This window comes from Eulemur rufifrons, chromosome 20 (genome assembly GCF_041146395.1).
Source record: "Eulemur rufifrons isolate Redbay chromosome 20, OSU_ERuf_1, whole genome shotgun sequence".
Classification (NCBI taxonomy): domain Eukaryota; kingdom Metazoa; phylum Chordata; class Mammalia; order Primates; family Lemuridae; genus Eulemur; species Eulemur rufifrons.
This window is the reverse complement of record NC_091002.1, coordinates 38,624,557-38,646,312: the sequence shown is the minus strand read 5'-3', so window position 1 is coordinate 38,646,312 and position 21,756 is coordinate 38,624,557. Positions and strand designations below refer to the sequence as shown.

Here is a 21,756-nt window from a genome sequence, read left to right as displayed (position 1 = left end):
GGGATCTGGGAACCAGGGCTCTGCCCTTTCACTCCTGGGGTGGCGGCCACCTTACTCAAAATGAGACTTTCCCTGGCTGACTTGATCCAGTGGAAGGGCTCCAAGCTGTGCACTTTGGGTCCCTCTGCCCCTCTGCTGTTTGCAGCAGTCCCCAGGGACCACATGGCAGGGCGTTCAAGTTTAGTGCGGCGTGGCCCTCTTGTGGCAGACGTCTGCATGTTCCGGAAAAAGGATGGATTGTAAAAGGTGCAGAATCAGAATGTTAGAGCCCTGTATGAGTTTGCTAGGGCTGCCAAAACCAAGTGCCACAGACTGCGTGGCTTAAACAACAGAATTTTATTTCTCATAGCCCAGAGGCTAGAAGTCTGAGATGGAGGTGTCAGCAGAGTTGGTTTCTTCCAGGCCTCTCTCTCCTTGGCTTGTAGATGGCTGTCTTCTCTCCGCGTCTTCACGTGGTCTTTTCTCTCTATGTCTTGTGTCCTAATCTCTTCTTAAAAGAACACCAGTCTTATTGGATTAGGGTCCACCCCAGTGATCTCATTTTACCTTAATTACCTCTTTAAAGGCCCTATCTCTGAATATGGTCACATTCTGAGCGAGTTATGGCTTCAACATATGAATTTTGGAGGGACATACTTCAGCTCTTACCAAGCAGGAAGGAGATCTTAGAGATAGTTTAGCTCAAATCCATCATTTTAGAAAACAGATGAGCTGACTTGTTCAAGGCCACACGAATAGCAGACAGCAGAGACCCAACGTGGACCTACATCTAAGAAACACGATTTTCTCCATTACCTTTTGTTTCTGTATAAAGCCCAAAGCAAACTCAGAAAGGGTTGACTCAAAACGTATGAAATTGACTAAAAGGTAACCATCTATGCCTATTTTGCTCAGGCTTTTTTATATTTGTTCAGTGGAGAAAAATGTTAATTAAAATGTTTAAAAAGTTTCTTCTACACTGAAACAACTTTAAATGGAGAAAACGCCAGACACAGTGGCATGCACCTGGTAGTCCCAGCTACTCGGGAGGCTGAGGTGGGAGGATCGAGGCTGTCGTGCACTATGACCGCTGCACTCCAGACTGGGCGACACAGGGAGACCTGGTCTCTGTAAAAGAAAAAAGATGTGATGAACATAAAGCCTGGTATATTTCACTACTTTCTGATTTATAGGTATATTCTTATATGGTTATAATCACTATGCACCTGGTATTTTGTTTTTCTGTTCCCCTTCATGTTTGTTACAGACATTTTCAATTATATCATAGCATATTCCACAAGATTAAAATTGTTTAATGGTCATAGACCAGTTTCTCTTGTTGGTATTGCACAGTTTGCTAAACCATTCTCCTTTCTGTGCCTCTCCCTCTCTTTGCTATACATATACATGGCTATAAAGTAAAGCAAGTAGTATTTATTAAATGCCTACACTGCAAAGTGCTTAATGTATAAAGTAATCATGCTTTTCACAAATGTTTTTGAAAATAATTTCAAACCTTCTAGGAAAAATTGCAAGAATAGTACAAACAATACCCATATTCCCTTTACCCAGATTCACCTCTTGTTAATATTTTGCCTGATTTCCTTTCTCTCTCTCCATATTTATTTATATTTATGTTTATATTTACACATCTTTTATTTTTCTTTCCTAGAGACAGAGTCTTACTATGTTGCCCAGGCTGATTTTGAACTGGTTTGAAGCAATCCTCCCACCTCAGGCTCCTGAGTAGCTGGGACTACAGGCACATGCCATCTCACCTGGCTCATGTCACTTTTTTCAGAATCATTTGAAAATAAGTTGCATACATCATGGGTTTTTACCCCTAGATAGATCAGAGTATATTTTCTAAGAATAAGGATATTAATTTCCATGACTGTGGTATAGTTATAAACTTCAGTAAACTTAACATTGGTATAATCCTTTTATTTAATCTACTGTGTATATCCCAATTTTATCAATGGACCTAGCAATGACCTTTATAGCATTTTTTTTCTCCTCCAGTACAAGATCAGGTCTAGTATTCCCATTGCATTTAGATGCCATGCCTTTTTAGCCTCCTTTAATCTGGAACATTTCCACAACCGCTCTTTGTTTTTAATGATATTAACATTTTTATAGAAGACCACCCCCCCTTCTTCTTTTATTAATAGGATGTTCCTTATTTGGGATTTATCTGCATGATTCCTTATGATTATATTCAGGTTCTGCAGGCCAGAATAAAAGACATTGTGTCTTTCTCAAACCAAGATACTCTTGAGAGTGAAGGAGGGTGCTTCCTATGATTATGCCAAGAGAGAGTATAAATGTATAAATGTGGACTGTCTCGGGCAAACTGGGATGTATGGTGACCCTATTTATATAAGTGATTATTCCCATTTTCCTAGTGCCATACTCGGACCAGATTGGTTAAATCACGTACCACAGTGAAGGGACCAGAACTTAAGCTCAGGTCTTTCTGATTCTAACACCATCAATTTCCCACCCCGCCCCCAAACTAGTGCCATTGTATTTATCATAACTCTTCCATACCTGATCATTCATAAACTCTTGTGGAATCTATGTCTATGAACATGTCTTTAGAATTAAATTAATTCAGCAGTGCTTTCTTCCTTATGCATATGATCTCTACTCCTACTGAATAAGCTCCCACCAGCAATGTAGTCTTTAGGGTTGTTGACAAATACGGCCACTCCTTCTAGGCACATGGCAAGATTGAATTTCCCACTGTACTTGAACTTGGGGAATACAATCACAGCATTTTATTAATATCTCTATTTTAGAATTTATTCCAGATTTTCTTGTGTTTTAATTAGTTGGGTATGAATTTGTCTCCTGTACCCTGAGGGAAGGACTTGACTTTGTTTAATATTTAACTCTCTGAGACTACGCTTTGTCAGTAGATGTTTTCTAAGTGTTTGTTCCACTGGATTAAATTGTTTTTAAAATTTTTTTTTATTAAAAATTGTAAATACTTTTTTTACTATTTCTTTTAATTATTTTTCTATTTTCTTTCAAGAAAACAGCAGCAGGTATCCACTGGATTAAATTGAAATAATATTTTTTCCTTTGTTTTATTTCTGGGATATATTTCTCTCAAATGGGGTGCGGTTGATTGAGTTGTTGGTCCCAATTTTTCACCCCAACCAGATAGGATTATACACTGAACCCTTGCCATGGCCTCAGGGTGAACTACGCCTCCTTCCTGCCTCTTGCCTCTGTGGCCCTGTGATTTGCTTTGACCAATGGGGTGCGAGTGGTTGAGAGACAGAAGTCTGGGATGAGCTTGTGTGGCTGGACTTGCTCTTGTGCTTTTGTCATTGCTAGTGTAGGATGAGGGACATTTAGAGCAGAGCTGCCCCAGCTGACTGGAAGACCTGCAGCTGGAAGGACGGCCATCCAGCTGAGCTCCCAGTTACAGACCTGGGAGGGTAGTGATAAATACTTCTTGTGGTTGTACGCCACTGAGTTCTGGGGACAGTTGATTCTCTAGCAATATCTGACTGATACAAGATATCCAAGGGAATGAATTATTTTATCACTTTTGTTGTATGTTGGTTTTGTTCTCTAGGAATCCTGAAATCAATTTATCATGCAATCAGCATGATGGATGTGTACCTGCAAAAAATATTCATGTGGCTGGGCATGGTGGATCAAGCCTGTAGTCTCAGCTACTTTACTTGGGAGGCTGAGGTGGGAAGATTGCTTGCGTCCAGGAGTTCATGGCTGCAGTGAGCTATGATTGGGCCACTGCACTCCAGCCTGGGCAACAGAGTGAGACTTTGCCTCTTAAAAAAAAAAAAACAACTAAAAAAAAAAAGCTCATGTGCCTCTCTTCAATTTCACCATAACACCTAATTTTAAATGGCTTAAAATAAGAAAATAGATCAGTAGCCATGCCAGCACAGCTTAAGACCTTACATTGCTTTATTCCAGACTGACTCCATTATCTTACAGTAAGAATTCGGAGTAATAATAAACTCAACAGAGATCTGTGTAATTTTCTTTCTCTATCTTTGATAACTATGACTTTAATTTGTAGCATAATTATGTGCAATCCATCTAGTTGGTAATTATATGGTACTGCTAATCCTTATTTTAAGAAAACACTCCTTTTGATAATGATTTTAAAAATTGCAGACATGACAAAATATTTATATTCAGGAACAGTCTCATCAAATGGTATTAATTTCTTTCAGCACCCACAATGTACTATTAAATTGTCAAAGCCTGGCTTTTAATTATACACACACGCACATATATATATCTCGTCATCAAAATCCAATTGTTATTTCCATAATAAAAATTAAAATGAAACACAGTGGCAAACCATCTTTTATTGTTCTCTAATTGAGAGTGGGCCAATTTATTAAATCTTTAGGTTGTATCGTTTTTCCTTCGTTCAAAGAACCTACTAGAGTAACGTCATGGGTGTGGTTCTACTTGTTTCTTTCACTCAAGAAAGGATGTCAAAATCCACGAGAGCAAGGGTGACATTATAATAACATAACCTGCCTGTTTCCTAAGTTTTGTACGTAGTAGGTAGGTTATTTGCAAAATGGACAAGTATTAGAAATTACTTGTAGTGTACCTCACTACTCACTGGGATACTCCATTTTATTTTGCATCCATGGTTAAGAACCTCTGCCATGTACAGGGCTCCTAAATGCCACGTTATAATTATGAAAAAGAATTGCTTAACTAATCAGAAAAAAATGGTATTGTTAAAAAGTTCTACAACTGAGAGCTTGACTGTAAGAAAGAACAGAGCAACGGGCCCTTGGCTCTTGAGCTAGTAGTCCAAGTTGAACAAGCTCGCCTTGGGTTTCCTACGCAATCACAGTGGAACCAGTCAAAAGAACGTCATGCCAATCTCGTCCCCTGACCCTCCATTCAATCAAAAAGCAACAGGCCTTAACAATCATGGAACAAAAACCTCATTGCCCAGTGTAACCTTCCCACCCCGGAGCTGTATGGGCCGCTAATCCGGCTCACAAAACGGACTGCTGCTCTTTTATTTTCCCCGCCCGGGCCCAGCGTGGCGCCCAACTGCTGATCAGCTCTGGAACGTCCCAGCAGCGTGCCGGGGGCTTCCGATGTTTATTTAGCAGCCTGCTGGCTCGGCGGGGCGCCTCCTGGACAGCCGGCTCGGCGAGCGCCATGTACCGGCGCAGCTACGTTTTCCAGGCCCGCAAGGAGCAGTACCAGCGCGCAGACGAGGCGTCGCGCGCCACCGAGCCCGAGCGCCCGGCCGACGATGGCTGGGTCGGGACGGCGAGCCTGGCGGCGCTGCAGGGGCTCGGCGAGCGGGTGGCCGCCCACATCCAGCGGGCCCGCGCGCTCGAGCAGCGCCACGCCGGCCTCCGGCGGCAGCTGGACGCCTTCCAGCGTCTGGGCGAGCTGGCCGGTCCCGAGGACGCCCTCGCGCGCCACGTCGAGAGCAACCGCCAGCGCTCCCGGGAGCTGGCGGCCGAGCGCGCCCGCCTGGAGCGCCAGGGCACCGAGGCGCAGCGCGCGCTGGACGAGTTTCGCAGCAAGTAAGCGGCGGTGGTGGGGGGAAACCGAGGCAAGGCGTGGGGCGCACCTGCAGCGCGAGGCTGGGAGCACGCTGCCGCCCAGAGGTGGAGGGCCATCTCTGGTCCCCTGATGACCGATGGCCTCATCCCTGCACCCTGCACGCGGGAGACATTTCCTTAAAATGAGATTAGCATCCATTTGGATGGCACTTCAGTTTACACGAAATGTATCATTTACTTTCCATATATTTTTAAATTTAGGTATAATTTACATTCAATAAAATGCACAGATTTTCAGTGCCTAGTTCAGTGAGTTTTGACTATCAAAACATATTTCCACTACCCCAGAAAGTTCCCTCCTCCCCTTTCCTGGTCCATCCGCCTCTTCCCAGACCAGAGACACCCAGTGTTCTGATTTCTATCACCATAGATAGATTGATTTTGCCTGTTCTAGAATTCCACACAAATAGAATCTTACAGAATATACTCATATGTCTGGCTTCTTTTTCTCTGCCCAGCGTTTGTGACATGTATCGATGTTATTTAATCCTCGCAGCCTTAGCCTTACTGCACCTATTTTACAGATGAGGGGACTGAGGCTCAGAAAATGTAGGGATTTGGGACAAAGTCCCTCAGCTAGTGAATTGCTGCCCTGGGACTGGGATTTAGATCCTGGATGTGCTAAATCTAATTGTCTTCATGGCATCGCAGCTGACGCCTGGGTATTCTGTTTCAATGTGAATACTCTAGGGTCTTGCTGCTCAAGTGCAATCCCTAGACCAGCAACATTGGCATCACCCAGGAGCTTGCTAGAAATGCAGACTCTGGAGCCCAGCCCAGAGCTCCTGAATCAGAATCTGCATTTTAATAAGGTCCCCAGGTGATTCGTAGTTTAAGAAGATAAACATTGAAGTTTAAGAAGCCCTGGTCCAGGGTATGGTCTCTCCTCCCCACAGATCGAATTATGTGTTAAAATTAACCAGGAGCTGTTAAAAAGAAAAAAGATGCTCAGCAATTTGTCAACATCTTTCCAAGTTATAAGTATGTGTGCTCTTTGACTCAGGAGGCCACTTCGAGGAATTTATTCAATGAAGTTATGAAGTAGCATGCCTACGAAGATACTGCAGCATGATCTGCAGTAAGCTTTGAACTAACCTAAATGCCCCTTAGTAGGAGACAGGTGATAACATGGTGCATGATTCATGTGATGAAATACTATGCAGGGTCAAGAAAGAATAACATGTGTTATCATTTATTTTTTTTTAAAAAGTGGAGGAAGAGTAGCCTTTTTCCTTGCATAAGGAAAAGGAATTTCTGGACACACACACACCAGTGACACTGGTTACCTGTGGGGATGAGGGAGTAGGAACTGGGCAAATGGGAGACAGAGCTGGGAGGGAGACTTAATGGAACATCTTTTTGTATCTCTAAAATAAATTGTTTAACCATGTAAGAGATGTATTCATTTAAAAATTATATAAATTAATTTAAAAATACAGATTTCCGGGCCCAGGAGCTTTAATATTTAAAGAGCTCCACTGGTAATTCTAGCGAACAGCCAGATTTGGGAACTGCTGGTATAGGATAGCCAGAAAGATTTCTCTAAACCTGCTCTATGTGTGGGTTCCAATTTCTCAATTTGAATCTTGGGCAGGTCGCTCAACATTGTGTATTGAACATATTTATGAAATCACATTCATTGATTCAGTTCCCATCAGCCCTTCTGTTTCAGGTTTTGATCCATAGAAACAGATTTGGAGCTGGAAGAAGGGACCTGTTTCAGCCCTTCATGGGGAAACTGAGGCTTGGAGAGGGCCTATGGGTGGTAGGACTTGAACTTGGGTTTTTTTTTGCTCTGGGCCTATACTCTTCCCAGAGTACTGTGTCTTGAAAGAATCCATTCCTGGGCTCCTGTAGTGTGAGGGTCTTATTCAGATGAAGCTCGCGTTCTCTGAAGCAAAGGGAAGTGCCCTGTAGTTGAGACAGCCAGAGCAGCTCGATGGACTGTCAGGATACTCTGGATCCCTAGATGGCCTTTTCCTGGGCTTCAGACTATAGTCTACTGTCATTGACTGGGTGAGCATGACAATCAGGAGCCCTCATTGAAGGAATGGCCATGCCGAGTTTTCCTGATCTTTCCCTTTGGTTCTGAGTTATATGCCCATCATGGAGCAGTTCCTTCAGGCTCTGATTTATTTTAAAATTCCCATTAATTTATTCTCTCCTATTGCCCCCCCTTGGAGAAGTTTTGATATTTAGGCTGTGGTAGTAGGATTTGAAAATCATTATACAAGTCACACCCTTCCACATCCATGGGTGTGCCAAGTGTGCGCCCACACAGGTATTCATACCAAGTGTGGTTTTATATTCCAGAAGTGAGCTGATGTCTAGCCAAAGCCAAGTGAAAATAATGCAGAAATGGGACGATGTAGACAGCCATGGCTCCATCCCAGTGTTAGGCATGTTCTCTACTGGGTAGTTGGATAATTTCAACATCAGGTCTTTAGTGTGTCAAAGACTAAATAAAACACCAAATAAAACAAGAACTAAATAAAAACAAATGAAGCTACTAAAATACAATGGTGAATAGAGTCAATTATCCAAATTGCTGAAAACCACAAAATAATTTATGTAAAACAATCAGTTCAGTGGAGCCAAAGTTTTTTTTACTTTATGAATTCATTTATGTGAATATATGAATTCTTATGAATTCTTTATAATGAAATCACTTCTCTTTAATATAATATCTAGACTTGTCTTGACAGCATGAAAAGTACGCACGATATCATGTCAATGTGTTGATTATCAAACATGTTTTCAAGTTACAGAAAATCTTAGATGTTTCTGGCAGGAAAGGGCAATGAGCCAATTAGATTCTGTTAACAGGTTTATTCTCAGAGCTCATTATACATTTAAAAAATAAATTATGGCTTCATTAGACCAACACACAAAAGAAACTGCTAAATGTGACATCCTGGTGTGAATGTAAAATTTGTGTAGCTGTTTGCTTACTGGTTAGAGCTGAGCTTCTCAGATAGTTTTAGATTTGGGAATGCGTGCGCAGTGCACATATTCCTAATGGTTCTTCCCTGAGTTCAGGACTTTTAATTCTGAGAACACAGCAGCATGGCTTTCTAGCGCCTTTCGTGGTTGTGAAGCACTTTACTTAAACCCATGGCATGGGTGTGCAAGGACACAGAAAGCTTTGTGGGTTGAGCTAAGTGTTAATTAGGATTGGTTTCAACCGCAAATGACATAAACCCCAAAGTGACATTGGCCCATATCAGACCCATTAGGATGGCCACTAAAAAAAACAAAAACAAAACAAAAAAACACACCCCAAACAGAAAATAACAAGTGTTTGCAAAGATATGGAGAAATTGGAACCCTTGAGCACTGTTGATGGGACTGTAAAATGGTGCAACCATTGTGGAAAATGGTATGGCAGTTCCTCGAAAAATTAAAAATAGAATTATGGTATGATGCAGCAATTCCACTTCTGGGTATATACCCCAAAGAATTGATAGCAGGATCTCAAAGAGATATTTCTACACTTATGTTCATAGCAGCATTATTTACAATAACTAAAATGTGGAAGCCATGCAAGTGTCCATTGGTGGATGAATGGATAAACAAAATGTGGTCTGTACATACAATAGAATATTATTCAGCCTTAAAAAGGAGGGAGATTCTGACATATGCTACAACATGGATGAACCTTGAGGACATTATGCTAAGTGAAATAGGCCAGTAACAAAAAGACAAAAACTGTATGATTCCACTTATATGAGGCAGTTAGAGTAGTCAAATTCATAGAGACAGAAAGAATGGTGGTTGCCAGGGACTAGGAGAGGGGTGGACGGGGAGTTAGTGTTTCATGGGGACAGAGTTTCAGTTTTGCAAGATGAGGAGTCATGGAGATGGTTGGTGGTGACAGTTTCACAACATTATGAATGAAAGGGAAAAGTGTCATTGGTTTATCCAAGATGGAAGTTGGTTTCTCTCTTGTGTATGGTCTGGGTGAGCAGTTTGCTATGATGCTCTGCAGTATTTGAGACCCAGAAGGTTCTGTGTGGCCATCAAGAGGGCAGCATCCATGCTTCAGGCCACAAGATGGAGGAAGGGAAGCAGATGAAGGGGCAAAGGGCACCTGTGCCATGTCTTACTGAAGATCTCTGAAAGCTGCCGCAGACTTATGCTTCCATCCCACTGGCCAGGACTTAGTCCCGTGGCCAACTAGCTGCAAGGAAGGCTTGCAAATGTAGTTTCCCTTCTAGGCAGCCCTGTGCCCACCAGAGAGCAAGGACTGTAACTCCTGGAAGAAGGAGAGAATGCATATTGAGGGGCAGCTTTACAGGGAACGGGGGGAGGAGTCATTCGGGAAGGGGTCTTCTCCCTTTCTGCAGGGGTTAGATTCCTCCAGGGGGGAACCCTCACTGACCAGAATGATTTCTGGGGTCTCTCTGCTTCTTCCATCCTCATTATTTTCTCTAGAAGTCCAGGAAGAAATTGACTAGGAAAAAAATACACCTGCTTCTAGCATCTGTTGCTTTATTAATCTTGTGGATTTTTAAGCTGGGGCTTTCCCTGCTCTACCCAGGCAGTGTGGTGTGGTTATCTAAGCACAGTTTTTGGTGTCAGACTCAAATCTGAGTTTGGCCTCCTCTCCTCTCTTAGTTGGGAGTCCTCCTGAAGCCAAGCCCGAGATAGGGATTCGAGGGCAAGTATCTTCTTTGGGGAGTGACCTCAGGGAGCATCAGTAGGGGAGTGAGGAAGTGAGACAGGAAGGGAAGGCATTATCAAGCAAGTTACCGATGATTTTATCAAAGAAGTTATCATCATTGTCATCGTGGGCAACTGGGGCTCAACCTGCTGGGTGTAGAGCAGCCTCAGTTATCCCAGCGGAGGGGAAGGGAGCTGGGGTATTTATGTACCAGGTCGCCTCCCTCAGAGGGTTGAGGGCAGCTGCCGGAGGCCCTGACTCTCTGGCACATCCAGCATATCCTGCCCACCAGCCCAGGAGAGGCCTTCGCTGTGCAGGAGTGATGCCACTAGGATGAGGGCGGAGTGTGGTAGCTTCTACCTGCGGCCTTGGGCAAGTTTCTCAGCCTCAATGTCCTCATCTTTCACACAATAATAACAATAACTGCTCTCTTCCAGAGTGTTGTGAGGATTAAATGACATAATCTAGAAAAATTGACATGATGCACATGTCAACAAAATAGTAAAGGGGATCCAAATGAGGTCAGGTTAATGGTGTCTCTTGTCGATTGTGTAGGGTGGCTTCCCAGGCTCGGTGCTGCACTTGGGTTACAGATCTGCCAAGATATAATTCCCGCATCCTTGGGATGGCAGGGCAGGAGGGGCTAGGGTCGGGGGTTGGAGCCTCCAGGCCAGGAGACTTGTGTTCCACTGACTGCTCCCTGTTGCACCACGCTCCACCACACACTGTGCAAATGTTCCCACTTCCTGTGTGAGCCACAGTGTGAAAAGGATTGGGAAGCAGCGGGCTAGGAAATGCAGCCTTAGCTACTACTTTAACATTAAGAACATCTCCTTAAAGCAGAGGGTGTAGTACTCAGATCGAATTTAGTGCTGATTGTGTGATCCATGCGTATAAAATCATGGAAGCCGCCCAACTCTTGCTTATATGTCCAATTTGCAGGTATGAAAATGAATGTGAATGTCAACTGCTGCTAAAAGAAATGCTTGAACGGCTTAACAAGGTGAGCTGAGCACATCCTTGGGTTTATGTAGCTTGATTCAGTGTTGAACTGAATGGCAGAGGTGATTGTTTTATGTTCCTCCTCTCTGTTATGTGAGAATTCACTGACTTCTTTTGCAGTCACTCTCTTCCTCGATTCTTAATTTCAACTGAGTCTTTGTGCATCCACTCAGACACCCCTACACACACTCCTCTACCCCAAGATACACAGTCTCACGAGTGAAACGTAGATCATGAAACTTGTCGGTCATGCTAGGCTAGGAAAACATGCCAACATTCAAATGACAAGCTGCTGGTTTACTGTTTTGCTTATCCCAGACAGCAAACTTAGGAAGGACCTTGCTTTGGGCAGTGGTTGTTTGGATGCAGTGATACCTCTGTCCTGTTGGCTAAGAGTCTTGAGATTTCTGCTCCACGGAAAAGTCTCAGGAAAACAGGAAGTAATTTCCATTTGCCCTCAGGCTCCCTCTTCTCATAGCATGAAAAGTAGCCATATGGGGCACACCAGGGATTCTTAGCCTCTTTTTGGAGACCTTCCTGCAGGGGTTGGGTGGAGTTATTCTTTGCCCGGTGACTTTGCTCTTGGGTTTCTCCATCATCCTCCTAGCTGATTGGATTTTCTGCTTTAGCTGAGAGAACTCCACTACCAAATAATCCTGTCCAGCAAGAGTTGGACAAAACCAGGGATGGCAAATGGCTTCAAGCGTTGTCCTTTTCTGATTATTCCTGAGCTCAAATGTCAGAGTGGAAGGAGCCGGGGAGACTGTGGTTGAAGAATTGCTTACTAAGGGCACATGGGCTGCCATGCCCGCCCTCTTCCATGCTTATAACCTCATCATAGTCACTGATAAAGCAGCAAACTTGTGCCCAGATATGCCTTCGGATCCTTCTCCACATAGAACTCCAAGCAACCACTGTAGACAGGGTTAGTATGGCTTTGTCTAGCCTCTGTTGTCTAGGACTATTCTGCTAGTTGGTGGGAAAATCAGACTAAAACCTAGGGAAATGGAATTTTGCTTTGTCTAAGTTACCTATCTATGGGGTCCCTTCTCTGTGTGAGCATATAATGTGTTGTCTAAGCCAGGACCCTTGTGTGAAAGTGAGTGCTGTCAGTAGTTGTGCGGGTTAGTTGCTGTAAACTGGGACTGTCTCAGGCCAACAAAGATGACCCATGAGCACCCCAGATATAAACACAAAGATGGTGGTGAGCATGTGTTGCAGGAAAGCCCTAAAGATGCAGGCTTAATGGTTCTCCTGGGGAGTGACAACCCCAAGGCTGTTGGAAGTCTGGGCTGGGAGTTGGGCCTTATTCACCCAACATCGCCCAGCTGTTCTGCTGACACCTGCAGCTCATCCCCGTTCTTAAGTTTGTTGGCAATCCCAGTCTGCCAGGTGGGGCCACTGTCTTGTCCACAGACCGCTGTCTTCTGGGACATAGGTACCTAATACCCTTCACCTAGATGCCAGTCCAGGCCCTCCCAAGCCCCCTTCCAAGCACCAACACGTGTTGCTTTGTGAGTATTTGTCTTCACTGCAGGCAGGGCTTTCTCGTGACTTACTTCTAAGGTTGTCACTATGCAGTGCCATCTTGGACATTCCTCCCCAAAATGGGGTCCTTCTCTTTACTCTTGATGGAAAATGACAGTGGATTTAAAAACAAGCCCAAACCTTCTGTTGTTTTTTTTCTTATTACAAAAGCAATACATATTCTCAGTAGAAAAATAAGGCAATGCAGATAATGAAAAATAAGGAAAAGCCATCTCACCATTTTACCACCCAGAGAACACAGATCTACCACCCTCATGCATATTGTGACACAGAATGTGGACATTTGAAGTATCAGTCCCATAAAGATGAATATTATGGGAAGGTTCTGGGGAAAGATGCTACCAAGAACATGGGTGAGGCCAGCTCAGGGAATTGGTGTGACTGTTCCCTGGGTCCAGGGTAAGACACTTCTGCCCACAAGTGAGCTATGCTGTCCAAAAGAGGAGTGTGGCCTGTTAATAGGATCCTCACGCTGTCATTGAGTACCTGTGAGACTGTGCGTGAATTGCCTCATCTTGCTAAGCCTCAGCTTCTTCATCTGTGAAATGGGCACAACAGTAGTCCCCACCCATCGCAGTGGAAGTCTGTCTGTGCACCTAGTGAGAATTATATGACCTGCCTGTCACATGGTGGTGTTTGATTCATGGTCACAGAAATTATTTCAGAGCACTTGATGTGACAGACCACATCAAGTGGTACCTCGAGTGCTCCGTCATACACCGGGCCAGTGTGGTTCTCTCCAGAGTGTAGCATGCATAAGTCTGGCAGAATGGGGAGATGATTTTAGCTGATGCATGGAGAAGCAATATTTTGTAGTTGTGAATTTTTTATGATTACCTTTTATTTATAGCAGGTGACATTAAAATTTCCTTTTGAAATAAATCTAAGTAAAGATGAGTCAATTTAAAGAAAAATACAGAGTGAGTAAGACCGCAGGTGGCACTTGGATGTAGCAGAAATCATAAACCCAGCATGCAGATGCAGGAAGCTGGGGAGGGCCTTGCGCTGCCTTGTGGGAGGCTTGGAGCAGTCTCGCGGTTATTGGCAGAGCAGGTCTTAACCCTGGAAATGACCCAGTCCAATCCTTTCTCTTTGCCAGTGGAAACTCACCCTTGGTGAGGTTAAATGACTTCAGAGCCCCACAGCTCAGCTGTGGTTAGTGTAGACAGGAGTCAGTGTCTCTTGTGTTGGTGGCTCACTCTCTACCTGCTAAGAACTGTCAGGGTGGCTTAGAGCACAGACACAAAGCCAGAGTGCTCTCAGTTAAAGCCGCCTGGGAGCCCTTGGTGTTGGTGCCCCGCCCATATCCCTGAGCCACGCTGAATGCTCTGATGGCTTCCTGCGTCTCTCTGGCTGTGGGAACAAGTGGACAGTCCCAAAGCGCTGGGCGTTAACACCCCAGGAGCAACCCTCGGCTGCTGACGGAAAGGAGTAGGTGGGTGAGTGCCCCAGCTGCCCCACCCTCACGGCAGCAGTTCAGAGATGGGTTCCATACAGTCCCTTAGGGGGTCCCCAACTCAGCAGGACTGAGCCCATTGTCCACAATGGTAACCTCTTTAACACACCTTTTATTGGCTTTGTTCCCTTGCCTGGGTCACTTCCCCTCCTCTACCTGTGGTTCCTGGGATCACCCCCCAAATAAATGACAGGTAACCAGTCTTTGTTGCGGGGTCCACTTGCGGAGAACTCAGACAGCCCCTCAGGGGGGTGGCCAGGTGAACATTGCACCTTTTTATTCTCTGTCCGTTGAGATCATCAGATGAGAAGAAAGAGGCTAAAGTCCACATCGTGTTGGCTGGTCAGGGCCGTGATTTTGGTCGACAAGTCTTTGGATGTCTCCGATAAACAAGGTTTTGGCTGTTAATTCAGTTTCAGCGTCCCTTTACTTTGGTCTCACTTGCGCAAGGGATTTATCCCTCAGTGTAGCCATGGGAAATCAGTGCCCTGGGCTTTGAATCCTGCTTGGAAACTATCATAATGAACATGAAAGGGCTGATTGCTTCTGCTTTTGCAAATGTGCCAAGCATGAATTCATGCTGCTTATGTAATTAAACCTCCAGAACAGAGCTCCTGTATTTTTATCACCGGTAAGCTAAAGCAAGCCACTCTTTGCTATGCATTTGGAAGTGAAATAAATTCCTCAACATACTACTTACATACTGTGGCCAAAGTTATTCAAATTTCCAGCCTTTTGATGTAGTAAGTATTCCAGATGACTTTTAAAGGTTCGGGTTTGGCTAACCTCTAGAACTTATGGTCGCTAAACATGTACCTATAAGGTTATAAGTCCTCTATAATGCCTGACTTTGCTTATCTTAAGGAAACTATAAGGAGTAAACTTGAATGTTTAGCTCTCCTTTTTTCTTTAAAATCCCCCAAATTTTAAAATGACGTGGGTTCTAGTCAAATGCTTTCACTGACAAATAATTAAAAAAATATTTAAAGGCTGACCTGTGCTTTTCCATGTTATTCATGTGTCTCCTACACTCTTCTGTAGAAAACAGCAAGAGGCCAGCGAGTTTAGGCATGAAAGCATGGGGACATGAAGCTTCCAACTTCAGGACTACGCCTTCATATGCCCAAGAATTCCTCAGAGCCTGGAAATGAACTTCTAGAAAAGAGAAGGAGAGGAAATTGGGAAGGAAGCGTTTAGGAGGAGGCTGAGGGTGGAGAGGCTTGAGGAAAGAAAAAGGGCAGAGGAAGAGCAAGGAAGAATGCAGAGGGAGAGTTGAGGAAACTGAGGCAGAGGAAAGAGAGAGGGTGGAGACACACAGAACTTGCCTGGCGGCCTCCTCCAGGCCAGAGTTAGCACCTGTAAGAGGAATGACATTAATGTGCTTGGAAAGGCTTTTGACATCCAGGGTTGAAGAAAAGTGTTTTTAATTAAATCCTAGATAAGCAGAAATCTTTATGTACTCGAATATCCATTATTTAACAGTTGGGTTTTTAATGGAGTTTCTAGAATCCCTGTAAATAGGTTGGCAAGGCTGATTTTCAAGGGTGTGTTGAACTCTGTTTCTTCAGTCCCTTTCTTAAAAATGGTCGTCAATAGCCTAGACCAGTGGTCCTGAAACTTTTGTGTATCACGGTCACCTGGAGGGTGTGTTAAAACCCAGATTCCTGGGCCCCAGCCCTAGAAATTCTCATCCTGTGGGTCTGTGATGTGCTGGAGTATTTGCAACTCTAATCAGTTCCCAGGTGGTGTGGTCCGGGACCACACTTTGAGAATCACTGGTCTCGATCTAGAACATACACATTATCAGGGTTGGAATGTTTTCTAAAATTAGACTATTGACGTAGAGTCTCAATTCAGAAAAATCTACATGCTTCTGCTGGTGAAGCTTTTGAAAATTCAGCTGACAGCATCCAAAGCATAATAAAAATACAAGCGTCTACACATTTCTGAGTTCTGGTGCAAACAAAAGAAAACACTTTCAAAACAAATTTTCCTCAACGTATCAGCAACTGCACATTCCAGTGGCACCTACTCACCTTTGGGGGTTTTGGGGAAAGTTTATCAGGTGATGCTCTTCAAAGCAAGACAGTGTGTTTGCAGAAGCATCTGGTTAATCCCTATTTTAAGGACAGGTATTGACGGGCCTTTTATTGTCATCACGAGCAGTTTTAAAGAGTTGACTGATGGGACCCAGGGGTGGCGGTTTTGGCATGATCCTAAGAGGGAGGTGGGGAAGAATGGCTGGCACCCCGAAGGATGGGACCAGGACTCAGCATTTAGCTTTTGACTGATATAGAGAAGCCCATGACAGATTCTAATCCCATTATCTTCCACTAACTTCCATCTACTCGATAAATGACCCACTGGGTCAGTCTGGCCTCAGCCTCCCATCTGTAGAGTAGACTGTCTTTCAGCTGCGGAGCCCTCATGTTGCAGGGAGTTGCTTGAAGGGGCTCTGAGGGAAGAGGGTTTCTGGATGGAGTGGAGTGCCCGTGGCCCCTGTTTGTCCTTCAAGAAGAGCATCTCTGCTTTGCTTCTATATATTGGCTTCTATGGGCTACTTTGTTTGAAGGATGGTACCCGTGGCTGAAAAAAGTCTGAGGGCTGGGTGCGGTGGCTCACACCTGTAATCCTCGCAATTTGAGAGGCCGAGGTGGGAGGATCGCTTGAGGCCAGGAGTTTGAGACCAGCCTGAGCGAGACTCCCGTCTCTACAAAAAATAGAAAAATTAGCCAAGTGTGGTGGTGCGCACCTGTAGTCCCAGCTACTGGGGAGGCTGAGGCAGGAGGATCACTTGAGCCCAGGAGTTTGAGGCTGCAGTGAGCTATGATGACGCCACTGCACTCTAGCCCTGAGCAACAGAGCAAGATCCCGTCTCAAAGAAAAAAAAACTTTGAGGATCCACGACCTCTAGTGTCCCTTCTATTTCTAAAATTCTGTGTTCGATCCCTTTATAAGTAATAACACAAGGATCCTTGAAACCCTATTTCTGTCTCTTCAGCTTTGTGGACCAACTGTTGATGAATTTTTGGTAAAAATTAAGATGATTGAGAATTCTCCACCCCACCCATCCTTAGGAGTCTTAAGAGGGGCAGAGGGAAGGTAGAAAAACATCCAGAGGGACTGGCTCAAGGTCTTCCCCCAGCACTGCCTCACCTCTGGCCCAGATGCCTCCCAGAGCCATGCCTCCGTGGGCTGGTGGCCCCACCCCCAGGGCTGAGAATCAGTCCCCACGAACCACTGCCTCTGAAGGAGTGGGGATGCATCCCAGCACACTTTGATTTTCCTTCCAATCATGTAGTCAGTCAAGATGATGGTCATGTGACCCATGCTGGCCAATCACTGTGCTGTCTCAGAGATGTGGTCATGTGAGCTGCCATGCACACCTGCCAATACCTGAGGCCTTGGGAAGTGACTTCTTAATGACTTGTTAGTAAGCATGATGAATATTAGCAAAGGGCTCTCATTAATAAAGGTGGGTACAAGCCAGGCACCGTGGCTCAGGCCTGTAAATCCCAGCACTCTGGGAGGCTGAGGTGGGAGGATTGCTTGAGCTCAGGAGGGTAATGCTCATCTGCAGTATCACACTGAACATGCTGAAGTATTTAAGTCAATCCCAGACATCACAGCACGATCTTATTAAGAGCATGAACAATTCTTTTGTGTCTATTTGGTTTATCGAAACAAGATCAACGAGAAGAAAGTCAGTGAATTATCAGAAAGCTTGGTGAGAAAATTCAATCTTTTGTGATAAATGTCATTTCCAACTTTAAAGGAACAAATGCAATTCACAAAAGCAGTCGTTCTAAAAAAAATGCATTCTTCTATTAAAGATACATCATCTCAGGGTAAATGTTAACAGTCCTTGGGAGAAAACTGTTAAAATATAGATTTCAGTATTAAGGGAAAATTATTCTTTGTTTTAGTCTTATTATGGAAACTCAACTCACTGACGATGAGATATAGAACAAATATAGATGTTATTTAAATGTTAAGGTTATTTGGTATGTAAATATACCCTAACTCTGATCTTTCTAGATTAAGGTTTCTCAACTCGGGTACTGTTTTTAGGCTAGAGAATTCTTTTTTGTGAGGGAGCTGTCTTGTGTATCATAGCATAGTTAGCAGTGTCCCTGGCCTCTACCCACTAGTCGCCAGTGGAAGCACCCACCACTCAAGTGGTGTCAAAAATGTCTGCAGACATTGTCACGTGTTCCCTTGGGAGCAAAACCACCCCCCTGTTGAGAACTACTGTTCTAGACAGGTTCAAGAGGCTAACCCCCTCCCAGAACTACTGAACGGTAGTCTGCATTTTAGTAAGCCCCTGTGTTGTCCCCCATGCCTGGCTGACTTCACCCCTGTGCTCCCTCCGCATGCTGGGGATGTGTGACTCTTTCTGTTGCAGGAAGCTGACGAAGCCTTGCTGCATAACCTGCGCCTTCAGCTCGAAGCCCAGTTCCTGCAGGACGATATCAGTGCGGCAAAGGACAGGCACAAAAAGGTAGCCACAACCGTTCCAAGTGCTTTCCCCAGAAAATCCAGTTTGGGCTTGGTCAGACAAGTGCAGGACACTGGCTGAAGCCTGAGACTGCCAGGGTGGCCTGCTTTCATGTGCATTGTCTCTTGAACCAAACAAACAGGGGTGGGTCGGTCGCAGGACAGCACTCAATATGCCGGACACAGGTAGAGAAATACGCAATGGTGGATGAGTTCGGGGTTGAGGTGTTGGGAACTGTATCCATAGTGTACAGTACAGTTTACAAAGTGATTTTATATAGATCTGTCTTGATTAAGCTACAATCTATTTACTGCTTAAGCTCCAGAAAATACAGAGATGCAGCAAATGCAAAAAGAAGCATTGTTTTTAGCTCTGCCTCTGAGCCAGTGAATTGAAGGAGTGCATTTATTCAGGAGCCTCCTCTGCTAAGTGCCCTGATCTCCCCCCACCCCGCCAGCCTCTCTCAGGCCTGACTTTGGTGTCCTAGAAAGTGTTAGGGTGGCGGGTGGTGATGTTGGTGCGGGGCGTGGGGCGGGGTTTGAGAAAGATTTCTCCAGACAGAGATTAGGATAGACAGAAAAGGTTTATTTACTTTTCCCTGGGGGAAGAAAAAAAGACCAGCATGGAGCTGGAAAGAGGATGTGCTGCCCCAAAAACCAGCTATTGGGGCTTTTAAAAGGGGATTGTAAAAATGGCAGGTACAGTCGAGAAACTGCTGCATCCACTCCTTTCTTTCTCCTTGGTGGCAGGATGATAACAAAACTGCAAGGATGTCAAAGGCCAAGAGTTGTTTTCCTGCCTTTCCTTAGAGAAGAGATTATCACAGGAGATGTGACTCTGTCCTGGAGATAGGGTTGAGGCTGCATCTCGTTTTTTTCTGCTGTTTACTCAGGAACCTGTAAAAGCAGATTCTCAAAAAACAATTTTGAAAGAGAGAGCTTTACATCTCTTTTCCATTCATGCAGCTTTTTCAGAAGTTGTGCAAAACAGAACCCCTGCAGGGTGCCTACTAGTGAGAGAACTCATAGGACTGATCTTTAACCATTACTGGGGAAACTGTAGGGTTGGGTATTTTCCTGTTATTTTTGCAAGGCCGCCCCTTTCAGAAAGATCAGATCCTGCAGCTGTGTAACCAGGGGTGAGTGGCCTAACTTCTCTGAGCTGCCTCTTCCTCTTCAAAGTGCTAATGCAGACTCCCCTTCCCAGTGCAGCTGTGTGGGTGACCTAGGGGAGCAGACATGTGGGCGCCTGGCCCTGGCCCTCAGGGCTTACCTCTCCCTCTGCAAGTTTCTGCAGCTTTGCCTGAGGACTTCCTTGGCGCAGCTGAAGGCTGTCCTGCCTGATAGGGAAGTGTTGGGAAACTGCTGCCACGGCAGCGTGACTTGACGGGTGTTGGTGTCGAAACACCCCAGCTCCCTCTTGCCGGTGTGGACCGACTCTGAGGCTTCTGTTCTCTGCTGGCCTCAGGATCTCCAGGTGCCCCCAGTGGTGATCTGTTGATAACATGCCCCTCATTAGCTGTCCCCCCCTTCCCCACCTCCCTTCTGCACCCCACTGCCCTGCCAGTCACGCTTCCCGGCATCATCGCCCAGTCAACTGCTTGCATGCGCATCCTCCTCCCAGGTCTGCTTCTGGGGAAACCCAGATTAAGACAGTGTGGGAATGTAGGCACAACCTGGAGCCTGGCCAGTGCTCTACAAACCTTCGATCCTCTTCCTGCCTCAGTGTGTACCTGGGTCAGTATGTGAGGCCTGTCCCCTCCTGTTGGGGTCCCACCAACTTTCCATCAGGCACAGCCGTTTCCTCCTCCCCGCCTGCCTTCTTGCTTCTGCTCTACTTTATGGAATCCTGGGAGCAGTGCCCGGGGGCAATTTTGAAGCAGCGCAATGCATTCTTCAAGGCCATTTAAAATAAAACCCGCATTATGTCATGGGACCCCAGCAACAGCCTTAGGAGATAGTGCTCAGGTCAGGTTCCCTATGAGCACAGCCTGCCTCATCAGGTTGTGATTTTGTGCTATTGCAGTCTTGGTGGAGGGCTCTGGGGAGAAGGGGAGGGAAGGAGCACAGCAAGGTGCAGTCTCCGCTGGAGTCCGGCCTGGCCTGATCTCACAGTCACAGGGAGCCCTGGAGCGTGAGTGAGAATCACACCATAGCCTGGTCCCGCCTTGAGCAGGAATGTTGGTCTTTGGTACTCCTGTGCCCATCATCCCTTGGCCTGGGTTGGGGATGGGATTGGGACCTGTGTATTCCCAGACAAGATACCATCGGTTGGCCATAGACTGCTCTCTGGAGAGGCAGGGACAGAGCTGGGGACAGGCACACTGGCTGGTAAAAGGGATCTGCCTCCCTGTAGACAGTTATCCCTACTTTATAGGAGAACTTGCGTTTTCGGAGGTCTAAATAGCTTGCCTGAGACCACACACAGCCAGTAAGTCACTTAGTCCAGGCCTGACTGACCAAAGCCCATTCTTTGAAGCACTGCCCTTTGCTGGTGTCAGAAAGCGTCCTTTGTACCCTCCAGGGCCTCTGTGTTCTCTTTTGCGCGTGCAGGGCTCTGTGAAGGCAGCGGCAGTGCACCCAAGTAACTGAAGGGAAATCTGGAAATTAGCCAAGCCTCAGGCCATTCATCTGCCCTGTTGTTCTTGTGCAGATTGAAGGAGTCGCGAAGTGCCTATGATACGGTGGGCACAGGTGGGCGGGCCTGTCCATGGCAGCACCTTCGTCACTGTCTTCTTCATCCCTGACTCCATCATGGTCTGCCCTATTTGTGATGGTGGAGCATGTGAAGTGTTCATTTCCGGGCTCTCCTGGTGCTAGCGGGAAAAACTCAGGCAGCCCAGCTTGTAATGAGAAAGCTTTCCCTCCCCCAACAGAATCTTCTGGAAATTCAGACCTACATCGGCATCCTGCAGCAGATCATTCACACCTCTTCTCTTCAGACGTCCACTGTGAGCGGGATGAGGGAGGTAAGATACCGGAGCTGCGGCTGCAGGGACAGGCAGAGCCGTCCTGGA

General features: G+C 45.5%; 1 protein-coding gene across 2 annotated transcripts in view; it reads left to right on the top strand.

Moving 5' to 3' along the window:
- Nucleotides 1–5,150: 5,150 nt before the first annotated feature.
- Nucleotides 5,151–21,756, top strand: part of BFSP1 (beaded filament structural protein 1) — a 33,890-nt gene continuing 17,284 nt past the window's right edge. For both annotated transcript variants that reach the window (XM_069496000.1, XM_069495999.1), the window contains exons 1-4: nucleotides 5,151–5,534; nucleotides 11,179–11,239; nucleotides 18,648–18,743; nucleotides 21,616–21,708. In XM_069496000.1, coding sequence (XP_069352101.1) covers nucleotides 5,158–5,534; nucleotides 11,179–11,239; nucleotides 18,648–18,743; nucleotides 21,616–21,708 — 627 coding nt within the window. In that variant the 5' untranslated portion in view covers nucleotides 5,151–5,157. The remainder of the gene's footprint in view (nucleotides 5,535–11,178; nucleotides 11,240–18,647; nucleotides 18,744–21,615; nucleotides 21,709–21,756) is intronic.